The 20093-nt window shown below is 41.2% G+C and overlaps 2 protein-coding genes across 2 annotated transcripts; one reads left to right on the forward strand and one right to left on the reverse strand.

Annotated features, from left to right (window-relative positions):
• Positions 1–3743: 3743 nt before the first annotated feature.
• On the forward strand, positions 3744–6276 carry LOC125242114 (ADP-ribosylation factor-like protein 6). Its single transcript, XM_048150819.1, has 4 exons — positions 3744–3924; positions 4714–4842; positions 5240–5472; positions 6006–6276. The coding sequence occupies exons 1-4, from the start codon at positions 3744–3746 to the stop codon at positions 6039–6041; spliced, it is 579 nt and encodes a 192-aa protein (XP_048006776.1). The 3' UTR covers positions 6042–6276.
• A 1757-nt stretch (positions 6277–8033) lies between these two features.
• Positions 8034–14635, reverse strand: LOC125242117. Its single transcript, XM_048150823.1, has 2 exons — positions 13525–14635; positions 8034–8038 (listed from the first exon to the last, which is right to left on the reverse strand). The coding sequence occupies exons 1-2, from the start codon at positions 14633–14635 to the stop codon at positions 8034–8036; spliced, it is 1116 nt and encodes a 371-aa protein (XP_048006780.1).
• Positions 14636–20093: the final 5458 nt, after the last annotated feature.

The raw sequence follows: 20093 nt of genomic DNA on the forward strand, positions 1-20093 counted from the left end.
TGTAAAAACTGACTCAGAAGTCGGAACATCCACCGAATTACAATAATTTATAAACCAATATTTGATTAACGTTATTACACAATGTATAAACGCCAAAAGTCCTTGTAATCGAAAATAACAAAGAAAACATGTGTCCTACTGTTACTGCAATTAAACGTACTCCGAAAATTCCGTATATTATTAACTAGTTTTTTCCTGCGGTTTAGCCCGCGTGCTTATCTAATCTTGTTTTCCCATACTTACTTTGGAACCCCATTTCACTCCTTTAGGAGGTGAATTTTGGAAAATCTTTTCTTAGTGCTCCTCTACACCAACTAATCTAAATTAAACCACAAGACTTAAAACTAATAGAATGAATAACTAAAATAGTAATTAAAAAGATATACACCGTGTTTCACTTAACACTAAAAACCTGAAATCAGTTTGTTCAGAATCGAGAGTAGAATCGATTGAGCTATATCTTGATGGGGGTAATATTTTTTGTTTAATTTGTATTATTAGTTATTTTTTACGTGCCCATTCTATTGTATTCGAAATGCGACATTGTGTATATCGCATTGCTAGAGGTTGCTTACCTTTTTCAGTATTTAGGGGTATTAATACTGGCTGGTTACTTGGATGATACTTTTTCCGTTACGAGTTTGACGTTGTTTGTCAGTTTAATCTTAATGTTTATCATAAGTCATAACAAATTGAACTCGTACCTAATTACAACCTTGTCATTTTGAATGTTGGGTTTAAATTTGCTTACCGCGATTACCTGTCCAATTGGAAGTTTACTGTGACAAAGCTTTAAAGTAAATTTAAAAGTGGAAAATGTCTGCCCTGGGTGAGACTTGAACTCACGGCCTCTGGATCGATACTCCAGCGCTCTGCCAACTGAGCCACCAAGACTTCAACCAAGCCAGCGAAATTCAGCGAAATGGTTGAAGTCTTGGTGGCTCAGTTGGCAGAGCGCTGGAGTATCGATCCAGAGGCCGTGAGTTCAAGTCTCACCCAGGGCAGACATTTTCCACTTTTAAATTTATTCTAAGCCTAGTGGCATCGATTGCCGACGTTTCTGCTAATCAGAAGTTAAAAAGCTTTAAAGTGTTTAAGGGCCAGTTGCATCAATCGCATTTGACAGACACATCATCGTCACGCAGCAGACGTCTATGGAACTTCCCATACAATAAAATTTAACGAACGCTTTAACGGTGACAGGCGGGTTGATGCAACCGGCCCTTAGAGTGACATCTTAGCTGTCTATTGGTCAACCTTATGTCGTTGCAGTAACGTACACAAATAAATAGTCTTATTTATGGTTTATAATGGTAGGTAGCAATTATTTTATTGAGCGTAGAGTTAAAAGTCGAGTAGAGCTGTACAGAAAATTAAAAATTCATCTAAAAAAAAAGTAAACATCAGATTTAAATACGAATACTCTAGATGAGTTTAAAAAAATAAAAATCAGTTAGGGTGTCTGAGGTTTTAAGTGATACCGGAAACACGTTGTATACATAATATTATACATATATTGCAACTACTTGAGGTCCCCCAAGTCCGTCCCCTGTGGAAGTGTGCCCATGAGGCTGGCTACATTCCATAGACATTTTGAAAAAAAAAAGTTGTAGACATCATCAGTGTAGTTATGATAGTATTTAATAGGTGGCGCTAAAAATTGAGGTACTACGATTCTTAGTATAGTCAATACTATATAAATCAGCCTTGATTTTCCGTGATTTTTACGCTACCTACTAACGAATTCTAAAACGTCAAAACGTTAGTAGGGGCCATGTTTGCCACCCGTTGCTTAGCAACCACTAGTCGATACCTCACTAACAGTGAAAGCGTAATTTCTGGTTGTTTTCTGCAATAATTTGTAATTTAATTAAATTCGGGTGAGTTTTTGTTTTAAATTAATATACCTATACCAGCAAATTTTAAGGTTTTCTATTTTGTGTGCAACAATTAATGCAAAGTACCAATACACTTGTTTCTTTGTAAAGACTAGTATAAAAAGTTAACCAGGACAAAAGTAACATCGAGTTAATTTTTGTTAACGATTTACGCTAATTGGGGGGACCCAAATTCTGAAAATGTCCATGTGTGTCATTAAGTAAGTTATTTTTCCCCTCACTAGCTCGGAAACACGTGTTTTGTCCTTTAATACCAGCGGGTAAAAACGCATTTTATCCACTAGTGGGTAAAGTAATTTGACCTTGAATAAAGTCAAATTAACTGCTTTAAAATTGATAAAAGTAGGTGAATCTAGTAATAAAGATGATTTACCACCTGTGGAACTACTGGAAGCAGTGATAAACGCATTTTTTGCGTCATAGTTTCCTCGCTATAGTGAGGGGAAAAGTTTTGTGTTACACTCGGGTGCAAATTGTATTTTACTTCTCGTGTGTTAAAAAACTCGCAAGTTCAGGATTCTATTCTCGAACCACTCGCTTCGCTCGTGGTTCAACTATAGATTCCTTTCACTTGCTCGTTTTTCAATTCCACACTCGGCGTTAAAATACAACTTTGCCCCCTTGTATAACAAATAACTAATGGAGATTAGAAACATAAGGAGCGAAAGCTTTAAGTATCAGAAGTGCACATATAAAAGAAAAGATAGGTGGCGCTGCAATAGCAGGTACATAAGGGTTTGACAATCTCTTAGCCTTCTCGGTAGTGACCCCGCCTACGGAGCAAGAGGTCCCGGGTTCAAATCCTGATGAGATCTTTTTTATTTTTTTCTACTAATATTTTTCTTGAATTCTTTTATTTTTTTAATGTCCAAAAATATTTTGTTTTGTTACAACTTTTCGAAATTTCATTCGCAAGACTTACAACATTACCTAAGAATCCTAAGAAGGGGCCAACAATGTAAAAAGGCTTTAATTAACATTTGTCTGAATAAAACAATAAATAAACACAAATAAAATACACAAAAAGAAAATTAATGTAAAAAAAAAACAAAAAGCAAAAAGATCGCTGTCAGAATCGAACCCGAGAACATCTGCGTACGAAGACCAGCGCACTACCACGGGACTACGTCTTGACTTGCTCAGTCTGACGAAATCAGCCTAGAGAAAAGAACGTCTAATGTCATGTCACATCGCTGATCATTGAGCGAGACATGCACTCCAAGCGGAGAGATTTGTAACTGCAATTACAAGGCCTCAGCCGGTCATTTTTGCGATTGTTGTACTTCGACAGATGTTCCTCCTTTATATTTCTATTCTCCCTGGTCGGGCTGCGTCCGATCAGTGCCCTATTTAACCCCCGACGCAAAAACGATGGGATGTTATAAGTTTCACGTGTCTGTCTGTCTATGTCTGTCTCTGTGTGTGTCTGTGGCATCGTATCTCCCGAACGGATGGACCGATTTATATTTAGTTTGTTTTTGTTTGAAAGCTGAATTAGTCGGGAGTGTTCTTAGCCATGTTTCATGAAAATCGGTCCAGTATGTCGGGGTTTTTTCAAAATTTTAATTTTGTGGTTATTAATGTAAGAACGCGACTTGCACCTTTGAATGGTGGACTGCGCCCGATCCTACAAGATCAATTGCCCTTTTTAATGTAAGAGCGCGCGGTTGGCACGCTGGAATGCAAAATGCACTGTTGCGTCTGTTGCATTGTTTAAATACGGTGGTAGGTATATTAACATGTGTACGTACATACCTATATTATGTGTATAGTTTATTAGGAGTGTCGTGTCTCACATTCTCAATAATTTCAAACATACATATTTGATTCATAATTCCAGGCACAATGGGTCTCATGGACGCCATATCATCCTGGCTGGGCGGGCGGACCCGCGTGTCGGCGCCAGTGCTGGTGTTGGGGCTGGACCGCGCCGGCAAGACCTCGCTGCTGCGGGCGCTGCGGCCTCCAGACCCTGCTGGGGCGCCGCCGCCGGCGCAGCTCCAGCCAAATGTTGAACACTTTCAGAGTACGCTATTCTATCACCACATATTCCTGTAGTGTCAGGTGAAGCATTGTGCGAGGTGTTGCATTCAAACTACAATTCTGGCAGGGTCGCCATGTGATGTGAGGACTAAAGGACAACTCGCTTCTATCGAATGTAGTTTTATTCAGTCCACAATTACAAGTTAAGCTACTTATACATAAGATAAGGTGAAGAAGAGTGAAGAGAGTGAAAATCTCCCACTTCTTAGATACATGCCGCATACAGAAAAAGCGATATGAGTTATTTCCTGAAGTGTTTCCTTTATTTCGATACGAAGTTCTTGAAAAGTGTATTTATTTAATGTTTTCAATATTCGGCAGTATAAGTACTTAAGTGGCTTCTAAGATGTTGGCTACGTATAGTACATATACCCATAGTACAAGCTTTGCTTAGTTTGGGGCTAAGTTGATCTGTGTAAGGTGTCCCCAATATTTATATTATTTATATTTATTTATATTGGGCCATGACAACCGCTTCCCAGTAGGCGGCTTGTCAGTCAGTATTTACTGAGAAGCATCGTCGTCAGCAGTTGGCAATTGCCATAGAGCCGACGCTCAAGGCACTGATGTGAGGAGGCTCTTAGCTGTCATCAATCATCATCATTCGTTTTGCCCTTTTCCTATTATTTGGGGTCAGTGCAGTATCTTCTACTTCCATTCCCTTCCCTAAGCCCGAAGCAGTCGAAGGTCAAGACGTATGTCTACAAAGTGTCCTTACGAAAAGGTACGCATGAGTAGAAAGTTTTCTAAGTAGTTGTTATTTTGTTTACAGGTGGAGGAGTATCTTTCAGCGCATGGGATGTGTCAGGAGCGGCGCGAGCTCGCGCGCTATGGGAACGCCATTACAGGCGTGCTCAGGCAGTCATCTTTGTCGTTGATGCTGCTGATCATTTGAGACTTGGTAAGAGAGAAACTTGCGATACTACACTAGTTAGCCATATACTTAAGCTCCATAGCCTAATAGTCATGTTATTTTTTGGACCCTAATAGTTCATAGGATGTAATGTAGGCACCCAACTAAGATTATAAATGAGAAAGTGTGTGCCTGTTAGTTTTTTCCGTCTTTTACTTCTGGCAAAACAGAGCGACGAATTGACGTGATTTTTTTAGTGGAGATAGTTGAAAGAATGGTTTAAGTGACATAGACTACATTTTGTGTATCGTTCTAACCCCCACCTTTCCTAAAATGGGGGGGGAGGGTTAGTTGTTGGAGCATTCCGCAATTTATCATTAGCGAAGCCGCGGGCAAAAGCAAGTTTCTTCAAAAAGTTAAACCAAGTTGTCTGCCTTGTTTCCAGTGGTCGCCCGAGAAGAGTTAGAGCTGGTCCTTGCCCACCCCGATATGAGCGGACGTCGTATACCGCTCCTCGTGCTAGCCAACAAGTCTGACGCGGCCGGCGCGCTGCCGCCGGATCGGCTGGCGGTCGCACTGTGTCTGGAACGCGTGCAGGATCGACCCTGGCACGTGTGTGCGACCTCTGCGCGAGATACCAACTCAATACACGACGGCATCTCGTGGCTAGCGAGACAGGTAGCCACTAGTTAACCAAATGTCCCGAGAGATGTCGCTGTACTAAGCGTGGCAATTTCTACATCGCAGTATAGAAATGTTTATTGGAAATCTATATAATGGTTTGGGATTTTTATGATACATTGGCTTTGTGACTGGTAATTATTGAATAGTCATACCTTCAATGTAAAGAGCGCCCGTTTTGAGCAATTAGGGGTACAAACTGTTCCCATCAGTAGACAGAGCACATGAGGTAGAGTATCGAGCGTGTTCAGGACCGACCTTGGCACGTATGTGCGACCTCTGAGCGAGACACCAACTCAATACATGACGGCATCGCGTGGCTGGCGAGACAGGAAGCCACTAGTTATCCAAATGTCCCGAGAGATGTCACTGTACCAAGCGTGGCGATTTCTACATCGCGCTATAGAAATGTTTATTGGACATGTATTTAAGGGTTTGGGATTTTCATAATACATTGGCTTATTAATGAATAGTCAATCCTTCATTTGGTAAAGTGCATCCTTTTTTATGTATCTTCTTGTCCTTTTCAGGTCCGAGAGATGCACACTCCTGCGCGTGATCACTGAGCGACATCCAGTGGTTTAGGAGGGCAATTTTCTTTATGGATCATCTCGCATTAGAACCACAAATATAATTCGTGTCATAAAAGCATTCATTTGTGTAGCTATACCAACATATAGTATTCGAACATTGTTAAAGCATTTCCACATGGTTGAAACACCGAGTCTCAAACAACAAATACGAATGCGTTGAGTATTGTTTGGTGTTTGGCAGTGTACGGCATCGATGTCAGTTTTTGAGAACGGATCACCAATTGACAACATTTCATATTTTCGGTGACTAGTTTTTATTGTTTGGTTTGAAAAAACTCAATATTTAAAGATACAAGTATTTTTTTATTTTTCTCACAAACTGCTATTTTAATGCGAAAATGTCTTTTTATTACTATTTCGAACAGAAAGAGCGTAAGTTACAAAAGTCAAGACACAGCTTTATGACGTCACATGTGTTGTTTCATACACCTAAGAAAACGGCAAAATCATGTCTAAAAAAAAAGTTTTAACAGTCAGCTTAAACAGTCCGAGATGTCTGACTGTCAAGTGACACTGTCAACAAATATTGAATAACTGCGAGCTATGGAATGTAGAAGTATAAGGAGAGAAGTCTGTCAAAGTAGAACAGTAGAAAATGACGTGTCAAACCCTGTACCTGCAATTGCAGCGCCACCTGGTTTTACATCTGTACTTCTAAATCTTAAAGCTTTCGCTCCTTACCTCTAATCTCCATACTACTAGCGATGATAAGTGTCACAGTCAAACTCAATTGACATCCTGACCGGAAGATTTTTTTGGTTATAGACAGTTCTGAATAGTCTGACTCAACGATGTAACGTCACTTCCCTTAACTATTTTAAAGATTTTTTTACTAATAAAAAAAAAATTGTGGAATCACATTTTTGCCATACTAAATTGAACCTTATCACTGAGACAGAAAGGTGATCGTATCAGACTAGCGAAAACGGTCCACATGAGAGGGCATTGTTTGGGCTGGTGTCTCTCTCGCACGTGTGGCCAGTTATAATGAGGTTACTATAGTAGTAGTATTTTTATCTGTATATTACCTGACTTTATAACTTCTTATATTATTTTAGTGTTATTTTCAAACTAGGGTTTCGATATATTTCAAAGAATTGGAAAATAATTATAATGTAATTATTTTGCTGCCAATAAATCAAAGATTTGTATAATTAAAAAATATGTTCAAATGGGTATTAGTAGATTAATAATGTTGACATTGTCAGTAAGTGCGAGAGGGACACCAGCCCAAACAATGACCTCTCATGTGGACACACTTTTTGACCTAACTACTCATTCTGGTTTAACTGTAATTCTGTGCCCTATGCATCGTCGACTCAGGACACCTTCTTTATCTCTCTCATGGCTTTTACTCCTTGCTAATTTAAGCCAGGTAGATTCTGCCAATATCATGGTGAGGACTTTTGACTTTTTTTTTAACGAGAGTGTTCGGTGATATTTTGATTTAATTTTTGGAAGGATAGGTCGGGAACCTAAAACGAAAAAAATAACACAATGTTATGGACGACACACACAAAAACAAAACATATTACTTGACACATAATATGACACTGTACCAACATTAGTGAAAAAGAGCGGGAAGCGGATAACAGTTTGTTAAACATAGCGGATGAAATAGAGGAAGAAAAAAAAAATATATATATAGATACAATTTTTAACAATGACTAAGACTGAAGTTTACAGTTTTATGTTATGTACTTGTGTATATTTAATTAGAATTGCCGTTAAGGGAGGGTCCATAACTCAGGACACTTGCATGAGCTTCAATTGTTTGACATGTTCGCCGCGCGCTCCGCCACGATTCACGCTCAATATGAGCGTGCACACGCCTTACGCCGTGGCTTGCGTGGGCGACGGTCGCGCGACGGCGATGCGACGCATACGAAATCAAACCCTATCGATATGGAAGTATGCGACGCGACGGCGACGGTCGCGCGACCGTCGCCCACGCAAGACACGGCGTTACACTGAAACGAATAATTTTGTGTTATTAAGTTTGTGGTTCTATTGCAGTAGTGATATTGCAATTCGTACTAACACTTCTGTTTAATTTTAAATAGTACTTATTACAACGCTTTATTCTGTGATGTTCCTCGATAATAGTAGTTTGTAAGGTTTCTTGTGTGATATTTACCATTTTATGTGTACACTTATCTATTGTCTTGAATATGAAATATAATTACTGCAATAAAATGATATTAGATTACAACAATAAGAATCATGTATTATTTTATAGCACACTAAAGTCATGTTTGTAAGAAGCTTACTTAAAATGTGAATATTATTTCGGGAGAGGAGAATATTTTAGATCCGTTTTTAGGGTTCCGTAGTCAAAGGAACCCTTATAGTTTCGCCATGTCTGTCCGTCCGTCCGTCCGCGGATAATCTCAGTAACCGTTAGCACTAGAAAGCTGAAATTTGGTACCAATATGTACATCAATCACGCCGACAAAGTGCAAAAATAAAAAGTGGAAAAAAATGTTTTATTAGGGTACCCCCCCTACACGTAAAGTGGGGAGTGATTTTTTTTCATTGCATGCTAACGTGTGATATATTGTTGGATAGGTAATTAAAAATGAATAAGGGTTTACTAAAATCGTTTTCTGATAATATTAATATTTTCGGAAATATCGCTCCTAAAGGAAAAAATGTGTGTCCCTCCCCTCTAACTTTTGAACCATATGTTTAAAAATATGAAAAAAAATCAGAAAAGTAAAACTTGATAAAAACTTTCTAGGAAAATTGTTTTGAACTTGATAGGTTCAGTAGTTTTTGAGAAAAATACGGAAAACTACGGAACCCTACACTGAGCGTGGCCCGACACGCTCTTGGTCGGTTTTTTTCTGTACTTTGAAGTTTGAAAATATTTGAATAACTGGTGCCGTTCGACCCTAGTACACACACAGTTACACTATTTGACGCGTGATTGTCGCTAGATGTCACTACAAATAACCAGCATTTACTGATGTACTTTTTTAGGGTTCCATAGTCAACTAGGAATCCTTATAGTTTCGCCATGTCTGTCTGTCCGTCTGTCCGTCCGTCCGTCCGTCCGCGGATAATCTCAGTAACCGTTAGCACTAGAAAGCTGAAATTTGGTACCAATATGTATATCAATCACGCCAACAAAGTGCAAAAATAAAAAATGGAAAAAAATGTTTTATTAGGGTACCCCCCTACATGTAAAGTGGGGGCTGACATTTTTTTTCATTCCAACCCCAACGTGTGATATATTGTTGGATAGGTATTAAAAATGAATAAGGGTTTGCTAAGATCGTTTTTTGATAATATTAATATTTTCGGAAATATTCGCTCCTAAAGGAAAAAAAAGTCCCCCCCCCCTCTAACTTTTGAACCATATGTTTAAAAAATATGAAAAATCACGCCAACAAAGTGCAAAAATAAAAAAATGGAAAAAAATGTTTTATTAGGGTACCCCGCCCTACATGTAAAGTGGGGGCTGACATTTTTTTTCATTCCAACCCCAACGTGTGATATATTGTTGGATAGGTATTAAAAAATGAATAAGGGTTTGCTAAGATCGTTTTTTGATAATATTAATATTTTGGTCGGACGACATCAGAAAGACGGCAGGGCTGACCTGGCACAGAACCGCCGCTTATAGAACAGAATGAAAATCCATGAAAGAGGCATATGTTCAGCAGTGGACGCAAATATGCTGAGAAGAAGAAGAAGAAGATTAATATTTTCGGAAATATTCGCTCCTAAAGGAAAAAAAAGTGCGTCCCCCCCTCTAACTTTTGAACCATATGTTTAAAAAATATGAAAAGAATCACAAAAGTAGAACTTTATAAAGACTTTCTAGGAAAATTGTTTTGAACTTGATAGGTTCAGTAGTTTTTGAGAAAAATACGGAAAACTACGGAACCCTACACTGAGCGTGGCCCGACACGCTCTTGGCCGGTTTTTTTTTAATACTACGTCGGTGGCAAACAAGCATACGGCCCGCCTGATGTAAAGCGGTCACCGTAACCTATGGACGCCTGCAACTCAAACAGTGTCACATGCGCGTTGCCACCCCATTAGAAACTTGTACATTCCCTTTTGCTGTGTTAAGTACACAGCAAAAAGGAGTGTACAAGTACTTATGGAGTTACAACTCTTCCCTTCCTCCTCCTCCTCCTCTATGGTTTCAATAAACAAAACTTCACTTCTCCAACTGACATAATTATGCGCTCAATACGGCAGGGCATTTCTCAGGAGGCGCGTTTTTACGTGTCCGGGGCAAAAAACGTCAGAACGAACTGTTCTAAAAATCTGAATTAATTCAGGCATAATCTTTAGCCTCTGTTGTACTTGGTAGGTACATTATAAAATTATTTATTTATTATTTGTATTATATAAGTAATAAAATATTAAACGCGAAAAATGACCTTCGGTGGGCGTGTCCCGCACCCAGAATTTGCAAAACAAAAAATCATAACTCAAGATGGAGTTGTTGATCGCAGTATTTCTTCACGTATAAGGTGTTAGTTAACCTATAATATTTTCTATATAAAAATAATATGTTAGCTAAACTCATCGAGTAAAGACAAATTTACGATGTGTCCCGGGCTAGTGACTGATTTCGGTGTAATTTGTTAAACATGACAGTACTCTTACAAATTAGTAGATCAGGGACATAGTGGCACAAAATTATTACCATGTTAAATTTAGTAAAATTGCGCGATTATGAGCATTTTTACAAGACCTGTCATCAAATTAAAATGAAAAATATCAATAAATTGAATAAATAAATTATATAGAAAGTTGAAATGTGGAATAATGTGTAAAAAATTGAATTCGGTGGTGCAAATTGATTACAGTGCCCATACATAATTTCGGTGGATTTAAAATGTCAGATTTCTTACAAACTATAAGGTTCTAATGGAGGGCTCCACCACCAATATTTTTTATATTTAGGCTAGATTTTAGTAAATAGACTGATATATCAAAAAAGTAGTAAATAAAAATCAGCACCGAAATCAGGCACCGAACGTCATCTCTGAGAATCGCCCGGCAGTTCATTTTAATCTAGAGCAATTTTTTGACATGTCTTAGGGATGAAATGTTGCTGGCTGAGGGTTGATAAATCGAGTTTTTGACTGTATGTGTATTGTGTATCCTGTATTGTAGTATCCATTTATTTGTACGTATCACATCAGCATCAGATGCATAAAACTGAGAGCACTTATAAAATGAGATAGCTCTCGTATGAGGCCGTAACATTTTATTGCTACTAAATATTTACGACTGATTACTATCAAAGACTACAATAACATTTACATTACCATTTGAAAAGGGATTTGTTTCTACATGTAATAAAAGTTCAAAAAATACAAGTTTTTTTATTCGCATATTTTTTATAAAATTCTTCAGTACCGGTCTACCACAGTAGGAAAATAATTTCTACCTACGGTATCAACCCTTGAATCCTTTGCTTCATTCAGGACCGTAGATACAGTCAAGTTCATAAATATGTGTACATTTTTTCACCTATTTACGAACTCGACTGTACCTACACACATACATACATACATATAATCACGCCTATATCCCATAAAGGGTAGGCAGAGCACATGAACTACTAAGTTTCAGTGCCGCTATTGGCAAAAAGGGGTTGAAAGAAATCCAAATTGTGACATTGCAGTGACAGGTTGCTAGCCTCTCGCCTACGCCACAATTTAACCCATATCCCACAGTCGACTTCTACGACACCCACGGGAAGAGAGGGGGTGGTGAAATTCTTAACCCGTCACCACACGGCCACTGTACCTACGTCGCAGTAAAATAGTATATTACGAATCTGAGCTGAACTGCTGAGCATATGCCTCTCTTCTAGTAGGTACGCCACTTCTCCCGGTCTTGGACTAGTCTCATCCAGTTGTGACCCCGCTATGAATATTACGATACAAGTGCGGAAAAGAGGAATTTCGAAACGAGTGGCGATAAATTAAAACGCGACCGAAAAAAATGTTTTAAATCGACACGAATTAGGAATTCCCTTTTAGCACGTTGCGAAATAGCCTACGAAACAAAACACCATAGGTACCTACTGAAAATGTTATTTAGCTCCGTTGTTGTACAATTATTTTATCTGAAGAAACAGCTACAGTAACACACACTATACAGAAACTTTCATCCTAACCTTCGGGATCGTAATCAGTAACTCAATAAAATATTTCCAAAAGTCGGAGATCCCTCTAAAATGAGGACCATTTGTATGAAAAGCTTTGCGTCTGTGCGGCGGGTGCGGCAGTAGTCAGCCGGCCGGCGGAGCGGCCACGCGGCGTCGCTCACTTTAACACAAAGAAAGTTTGAGCTACCTTCGGTGAACTTAAACAGAACTAGTGAGTGGTGGGAACCTACTGGTTTCTGTGTATTTTGGTGTGCGGTGACCTGTGCGTAGTTCTGCATTCAGTCGCTTCTAAGCACTAAGATGTGATTGTTTAATGTTGTGTATTTATTTGAAACTTAGCTCGCGTGGTGACCACATCGAGTGTTGTGAAGTGGGATACTGTTTGTAGTTCTGCGTTCGTAGTTACTTTGCTTTTCTCTAAACGGGAAGCTAATCGGCTACTAGCGTGGAGCTAAAACGTTGGCAGTGTATGCGAATGCTGTGGTGTGATTTGTTTTTCATTTAATGTATAATTTGATTTGTTAATGAGTGAACATCAATAAAAATAACAACAGTGTGGATCACGGCTTGTAAGTGATATTTGGTCTGTGAAACCTGTTGTCTCTCGGTGTTTATCTAATAACAGAATACAAACAGTGCAGTGATGCAGTGAACTTGAGAATGGTGGGTGATCCTGATTCTTAGGTAAGTATCTATAATTTTAGAACAAAACGGGACTTAATCGCGTATTTGGCTCGACGTTTCGAACATTATGTTCGTGGTCACGGGTAGACTGGCGAGGAATTGTATCAACATCTTCTAGCTGCGCGAGTTTTTCGAACTACCCGCACTATGAGTGCAAATCTTGTTAGTTTAAATCAATATATATGTAGATGTAGATGTAGATGTAGTGTAGGGACGCCTGGCCGGATACAGGCGGGCTGTCGATCGCTGGTGCGTTCATTCAGCCCAATTCCCTGGAGTTGGAGCTGCAGGTTGGAGGTCCCGGCTGCTCTCCCACACTTCTCTCCTCAAATCTTCTTGTTTTCCTGCAGAACAGAAGGACATCTTTAAGTTTGACATCCTTGAGTTCATCTTCTCCCAAATTGTCTCTACCGAATGTTTCATGTCGCGGTGCCGCATACATGATACATTCTGCTAGTAGGTGCAAACTAGTCTCCTCCTTACCACAGTGTGGACAGGATTCGTCACTACTGATACCTATTATCTTCATATGTCTGTTAAGAGTGTTGTGTCCCGTTATGATACCGGTCAACATTCTTAGACTGTTCTTACCTAGTTTCAGAAGATACCTAGCTCTCCTTTGGTCTCTACCTTCTATCATCATCTTCGTTTGTCTGCAACTGGTCTCTCTTTCCCAGGCTCTTTGTGCTTCCATCTCTTTTATCCTCTCAATGACTCCTTTCGTGACGTCAGCTGACATAGGCAGAGCCGGTTCCGGACCCAAGAATTCCGTCTCCGCCCCCGCCCTTGCCAGCTCGTCCGCTTTCTCATTACCTGTGACTCCCTGGTGTCCCGGTACCCACGCAACCGTTACACTTCTATGCTTGCCTATCGAGTTGAGCTCTTCCCTGCATTCTCTCACCAGGGACGAGGTCACCGATGTTCTCTTCAGAGCCTTTAGTGCCGCTTGACTGTCGGTGTATATGACCACGGCTCCATCTTGTTTATCGCTTTCTTTTAATATACGTGCACAGCGCGCTATTGCACATACCTCTGCTTGGAACACGCTAGTGTATCTCCCTAGTGGTATCGACACCTTTTCTCCTAGTTTCGGGATTACTATTCCCGCCCCTGCTAGCTTTGTAGAGCTTCTCCTGGAGCCATCTGTGAAGCATATAGTCGTTGGGTGCCCGACCTCTACCTTCCAGTTGTCTCTTTCTCCTATATGTACTCTATACTTCTTATCGAAAATCTCCTCCCTCTTTATGAGGTCATTATTGACCATCAGCATTTCTAGCTTCGATAGTGCCTCTCTTTGTATCAGTGCGTGTCTCTTGTCCACGCAACTTCCTCTCCATTCCTTGCATGCTTTTATTCTGTACCACTGTTCCATGGCTCTCTTCTCTGCCTCAATCCAGAGGGGCTTTAAGCCTAACAGCACCTCCATAGCATGTGTCGGGGTGGTTCTCATAGCCCCCGTCATCATGAGGCAGGCTAGTCTTTGTACTTTTGTCAGATTCTTCCGATATTCTCCAATATGGGTCCTGTGCCACCAGATCACCGCCCCATATAGCACCCTGGGTGTGATAATGGCTTTGTAAATCCAGTGGATCATACTCGGCTTTAGTCCCCAGTTCTTCCCTACTGCCCTTTTACATTGGTACAGCGTTCTTATGGCCTTAGCCGTCTGCTCTCTGATATGAGTCTTGTATCTGAGTGAACTGTCAAGAGTAATGCCCAGATATTTGAACTCGTCTACCATTTCTAGTTCTACGCCCTCTATTTTTATGGGTTCCAGCTCTTTTTCCTCTTATTAGTGAATAACACCAGCTTAGTTTTCGACGGATTGAGATCCAGTCCTCTCCCTCTGCACCATCCCAGTACCTGTCTGAGACCTCTTACCATTATGTTCCTCATGACACTGAGGACCATACCTCTCACCAGTAGTACTCCGTCATCAGAGTAGGCCTGCATGTACAAGCCTCCCTGTTGAGTTCTCTTACCATAGAGTCCAGAAGTAGACACCACATCAAGGGTGACAAGCAGCCTCCTGCGGGAACCCCTCCTGGGACTAATCGTCTTTGTTATTCCTCCCAACTCCGCCGTTATAGACCTGCACCTAAGCATACTGCCTATCCACTGCGCTAATGTCGGTCGGATGCCTTCTCTCTCCAGACTCTCTTCAACGGCTTGGAAGGTAGCCCTGTCAAAGGCCCCCTCCACGTCGAAGAAGCAGCCTAGAGCGTACTGTTTCGATTCTAGTGCCCTTTCTACCCTCACAGCTAGGTTGTGAAGGGCCGTCTCCGTTGACTTCCCAGCCATATATGCATGCTGATTCCCGTGAAGCGGGTCTCCACTGCAGTTGACCTTCTCTCTTATATGCTTGTCTATCACCTTCTCTAGGGTCTTTAGGACAAAAGACGATAGACTTATGCTTCTAAATGATTTTACCTCTTGATATGATTTCTTGCCTGGTTTAGGTAGGAAAACCGCCCTTACCTCTCTCCACACCTTTGGAATGTGTCTGTGAGCGATACTTGCCCTGTATAGTTCCAGTAGGTCATCTTTTATGTGCTCATACCCTTTCTGCAGTAGTACCGGTAGGACCTCATCCGGGCCCGCAGACTTGAAGGGTGGAAAGGAGAAGAGCGCCCACTCCATCCTGCTCTCCTCCACCACTTCCGCCGCACCTCCCCAGTCGGCCTCCCCCCGGCTCACCTGCTCATCTATCTCTGTCACCTCCTCACAGCCCGGAAAATGTGTGCTCAGCATAGTACTCAGTACCCTCTCCGGCTCTGTGATTAAGTCACCGTCTACTCTTAGGCTCCCCAGTTGGCACGCCCGGTCACCAGCTAATAGCTTTACCACCCTCGCACCTTCTGAGTAACTGTCAATGTCTTCTGTAAATCTTCTCCAGCCCTCCTGTCTAGCTCTCTCTCTTAGTCTGGTATACTTATTCCTGACCTCTCTGTACTCGTCCCAGCTATGAGCGTCGCCTTTCTTTACCGCTACCCTCATAGCCTTGCGAACCTTCTTCCTTACCTTCTGTAATTCTCTGCTCCACCATGGCTGTCCTTTACCTGCCTGCACGAGTTTCTCTGGACATGCCTTGTGGTATGCTGCTATTACTAACTCCTTCAGCCTGAGTGCTCCTTTGTCCAGGTCGTCAATACTTTCGTACCTACCACCCGAGACAGAATTTCTCTTTAGCTCCTCTCCGAACTTCGTCCAGTCTGTTTTGCGTGGATTTCTTACCTTCATCTTTTCTACCCGACAATCAATGCTGTAGAGTATCCTTCGGTGGTCAGACATGCTGTCCTCCTCGTCCACTCTCCAACATTTTACCTTGCCTGATATCTCTCTCGATGCTACAGTGATGTCCAGCACTTCTCTCCTCGCCCTTGTTATAAACGTAGGTGTGTCGCCTGTGTTTATGATCTCCAGGTCGTTGCTTATTAAGAATTCTAATAGAGATTCCCCCCTTTCGTTGGTGTCGGTGCTCCCCCACACCTCATGATGTGAGTTAGCATCGCAACCTACTATCAGGGGTATTTTCCTACCTCTATACCTCAGAACCGTTTCTTCCAATTCCTTTGTGGGTGTCACTGCGTCGCCCGGCAGATAGCAGGACGCCAGCGCCACCTTGCACCTCTTCCCTTCGTCGTTGATGAAGTAGGTCTCCACCACGACAAGGTCTCTGCAACACATGGTCATGAAGCATCCCATATTTCTCACATTATTACTCACATAAATGCATGCTCTAGGAGGTAGCTCACCATTTCCCTCATAGTATAGAGCTCCCCCCAGATGTCCCAGGCCTGCCACCCGGTTCCTCCATGCATAAGGTTCTTGCAGCAGTGCTATTTCAACTTTGGCCCTCCTAACATATTGTCCTAGTTCGGACATTGCGTCTTTGCAATGTTGGAGGTTTACTTGGCAAATGTTTGTGTGTGTGCTTGTGTATAGGTGTGTGTTTAGTGTACTTTGTGTGTTCATATTGTTAATTGATGTGTGTAGTGTCGCTGTCCCCGGAACCGCTACTCAGAGAGCTCGCCGCCGTCGACGACGTCCATACCCCCTTCTCATTCGTATGTCCATCGCCCGGCACCGCCCTCTCCTTTCCCGGTTCGGGTTCTTCATTAGTAGGATCTGAGGGTTGTTGAGTTATGTTGGCCCTCAGTATCCTAACTCTAACACTGGTAGCGGAGAAGTCCAGGACCTTCGTCTTCTCCTCGCCCCAGATCTCCTCCACACCTTCCGGGACCAAGTAGGTCAATCTAGTCCCTATCTCCAGAGCATCTCTGCCCGCCGCTTTCCATTCCAGGAATTTGAGATCCCGGCGATCCGGGTTCTGAGCGTAAAGGAACTCCTTTACGTACTCAGTCTCCGCCTCGCCCGGAACCCAAACCTGAACCCTGGTCTGCTCCAGCTTCCGCACGATAATCCGGTGACCATCCAGCTCTCCGAAGTCCTGACCTAGTAGCCAGTCCCTTGACTCCGTCGATTTTGGTGTCACAAGGAAAACCCTTCCGACACCAAACCCGACGTCGCGAACCTCGGTGCTACTACGCCCGGCTCCCCCCTTACTACCTGCAGGACGATCACCTCAATTAACTGCGTCAGCTTTCTCCTGATGAGTTTCGCTAAGGCCTCATCCACCGAAACTCCATCCTCACGGCACACAGCCACAGCCAGACCTCGGTTCGCCCTAGCGACGTTCCGTGGTCCGTCTGCAGCCGCCCTGCCCTGATTTTGGCGCTTCGCTGGAGGACGCTCCGAGCGACCCTCATCCGTGCTCTGTCTCTTCATCTTAAGGCCGCGTTTGCTCGGGCCAGGTTTGGCGTCCCCCTTAAACTCCAACACCGGAACGCCACCCCTTTCCCCAGCAATCACAGCCTTTCTCCTAAGTAGCTTAGCCTTCTTTTTCTGGGCCTTCGACTGATACTTGTAGAACGGCCCGTTCTCCGCAGGTGTGGCCTCCCTTTCGGTTGTCCCCCCCAATATATATGTATGTATAGTTTTTAAAAGTCAGGCAATTTATATTCCTAGTATTTATTGTTCTTGATAGATATTTGCTACTAATTTTGGCTTTACACAACACAAACTAAAGGTCCTTGCGTAAAGAGAAATAGGTTTTGAACGTTTTCAGATGAAGGATGCAGTATAAGAAATCTTTAGCCATGATACTTCACAATAGTGTCGCTTAATTTCAAGCTTGGGTAAATTCATTCTGCTATATTATCTTTCAGATCATATTACATTTTTTATATATTGAACCTTAAAGCAAAATGGATTTACCCAAGTTTGAAGTTAAGCGACACAATGACCTGTTGAACAAAGAATGTGTGGGTAAGGTTAAGTATAACTTTTATGTTTCTAACTGTACGTAACTTGAGCCTAACTTTATTAATCGGTACACATTTCCAAGAGTGGACGTGATAAAAACTTTGTCGGTTTCTTCCTTATATATCATTTTTTTTTCATACTAAGGTCACAGTTTATATAGTTTATTGGGTGGGGACTGAAAATCAGTGGTCTCGCTGAGTCTCATCCATTTTACTACAAACACATCTGGGTACGTAGCCGAATGGCATAAACGCTCACGAAACGAAACGCTCGCCGATATCTATCTCTATCGCTCTTGCGTATTGGCGCGACAGAGCCAGACTACCTTTCGCGGCGTTTCGTTGTTGTTACACCGCCTGAACCCCCCCTTATATACGTCCCTGCGGGTAACTTATAATCTATTATGGGATTTCAAAATGATGTCATTACTCTTATGTTAACATTCGACTGAAATTTTATTGTACTTTGACTGATAAGTACCAGCGAAATTACCATCATTTGCATAATATATATGCCAAATTACATTCAAATTAATCGCTTGGTTTCTTACATAATAATTAATTCACATTTGAATAGCTTACATGTAACAAAGACATACTTATATAACTCCGTATAGACAGATAAAGTCTAAGAAAAAAACGTACCTCAGTACCAAACAGAAAAAGGTACAGTGGCCTAGATGGCATTACACCTTTGGAGTACGCTCAGCCAGATAGCGCTAATATTAATATTTGACATTTTATCACATACTTATAAAGCTAAGAATATGGGCCAAATTGTCAAAACTGAGGTTCAAATTATCAAAAGTGAGGTTCAAAAGTTCTAAGCCTGTGTCAAGAGATGGCAGTCTATGCACTGTGATTACACATTTTACTTCGACAGTAACTCTCTATAATACTCGATCCTCTTTGCATGTAATGAAACGTAACCCATTCATAGATCAACAGACCTACATAACCCATATACATCAAAAAGGTAAAGGGTTTTCATGGGTGAGATTTGCAATTTTAATATTTGCCTTTTACACGGTGTTTTCACGGTGTTGAATTTTAAATTAAGGGTTTAACAGCTCTCAGGGCGTGTTGTTCGCAAAATGGGGTCATAAATTTAGATTAAGATAAGCTTGTCGAACAAAAAATATTAATAATAATAAATATTGGGGACACCTTACACAGATCAACTTAGCCCCAAACTAAGCTAAGCGACGATATACATACTTAAATAGATAAATACATACTTATATACATAGATAACATCCATTAATCAGGAACAAATATCTGTGCTCATCACACAAATAAATGCCCTTACCGGGATTCGAACCCAGGACCGCGGCTTAGCAGGCAGTGTCACTACCGACTGAGCCAGATCGGTTGTTGTATTGGTATAAGCTTTTATCAATCACTACAATTTTCTTTCAGGGAGAAATTATAACATCGAGAAAATGTATAATTATTATAGAATTATCTTGATGTAAGAACTTTTGCAAAGCGCCAAGTTTCACTTCAACCCAAAATTGGAACACAGGTAAAAAAACTTCCCAGTTTTGACCTTTGAAAGCTTGTATAAACTTACCTTAACAATCTGAGATCGGTGGTTTTAAATGTGTCTAATTCCATCTAGGGTCCTTATGCTCCAAGTACGATTATGTTAAATAAATAAATGAATATTGTGGGGACATTTACACAGATAAACCTAGCCCCAAACTAAGAAAAACTTTTGCTATGAGTGCTAGGACGATGTACATACTTATATACATAAATACATACTTATATACACGGAAAACATCCATGACTCAGGAACAAATATCTGTGTTTATCACACAAATAAATGCCCTACCGGGAATAGGACCCAGGAGTCCTTAGATTAACGGTTTA

Source organism: Leguminivora glycinivorella, unplaced genomic scaffold (genome assembly GCF_023078275.1).
Source record: "Leguminivora glycinivorella isolate SPB_JAAS2020 unplaced genomic scaffold, LegGlyc_1.1 Scaffold8, whole genome shotgun sequence".
NCBI classification, from domain to species: domain Eukaryota; kingdom Metazoa; phylum Arthropoda; class Insecta; order Lepidoptera; family Tortricidae; genus Leguminivora; species Leguminivora glycinivorella.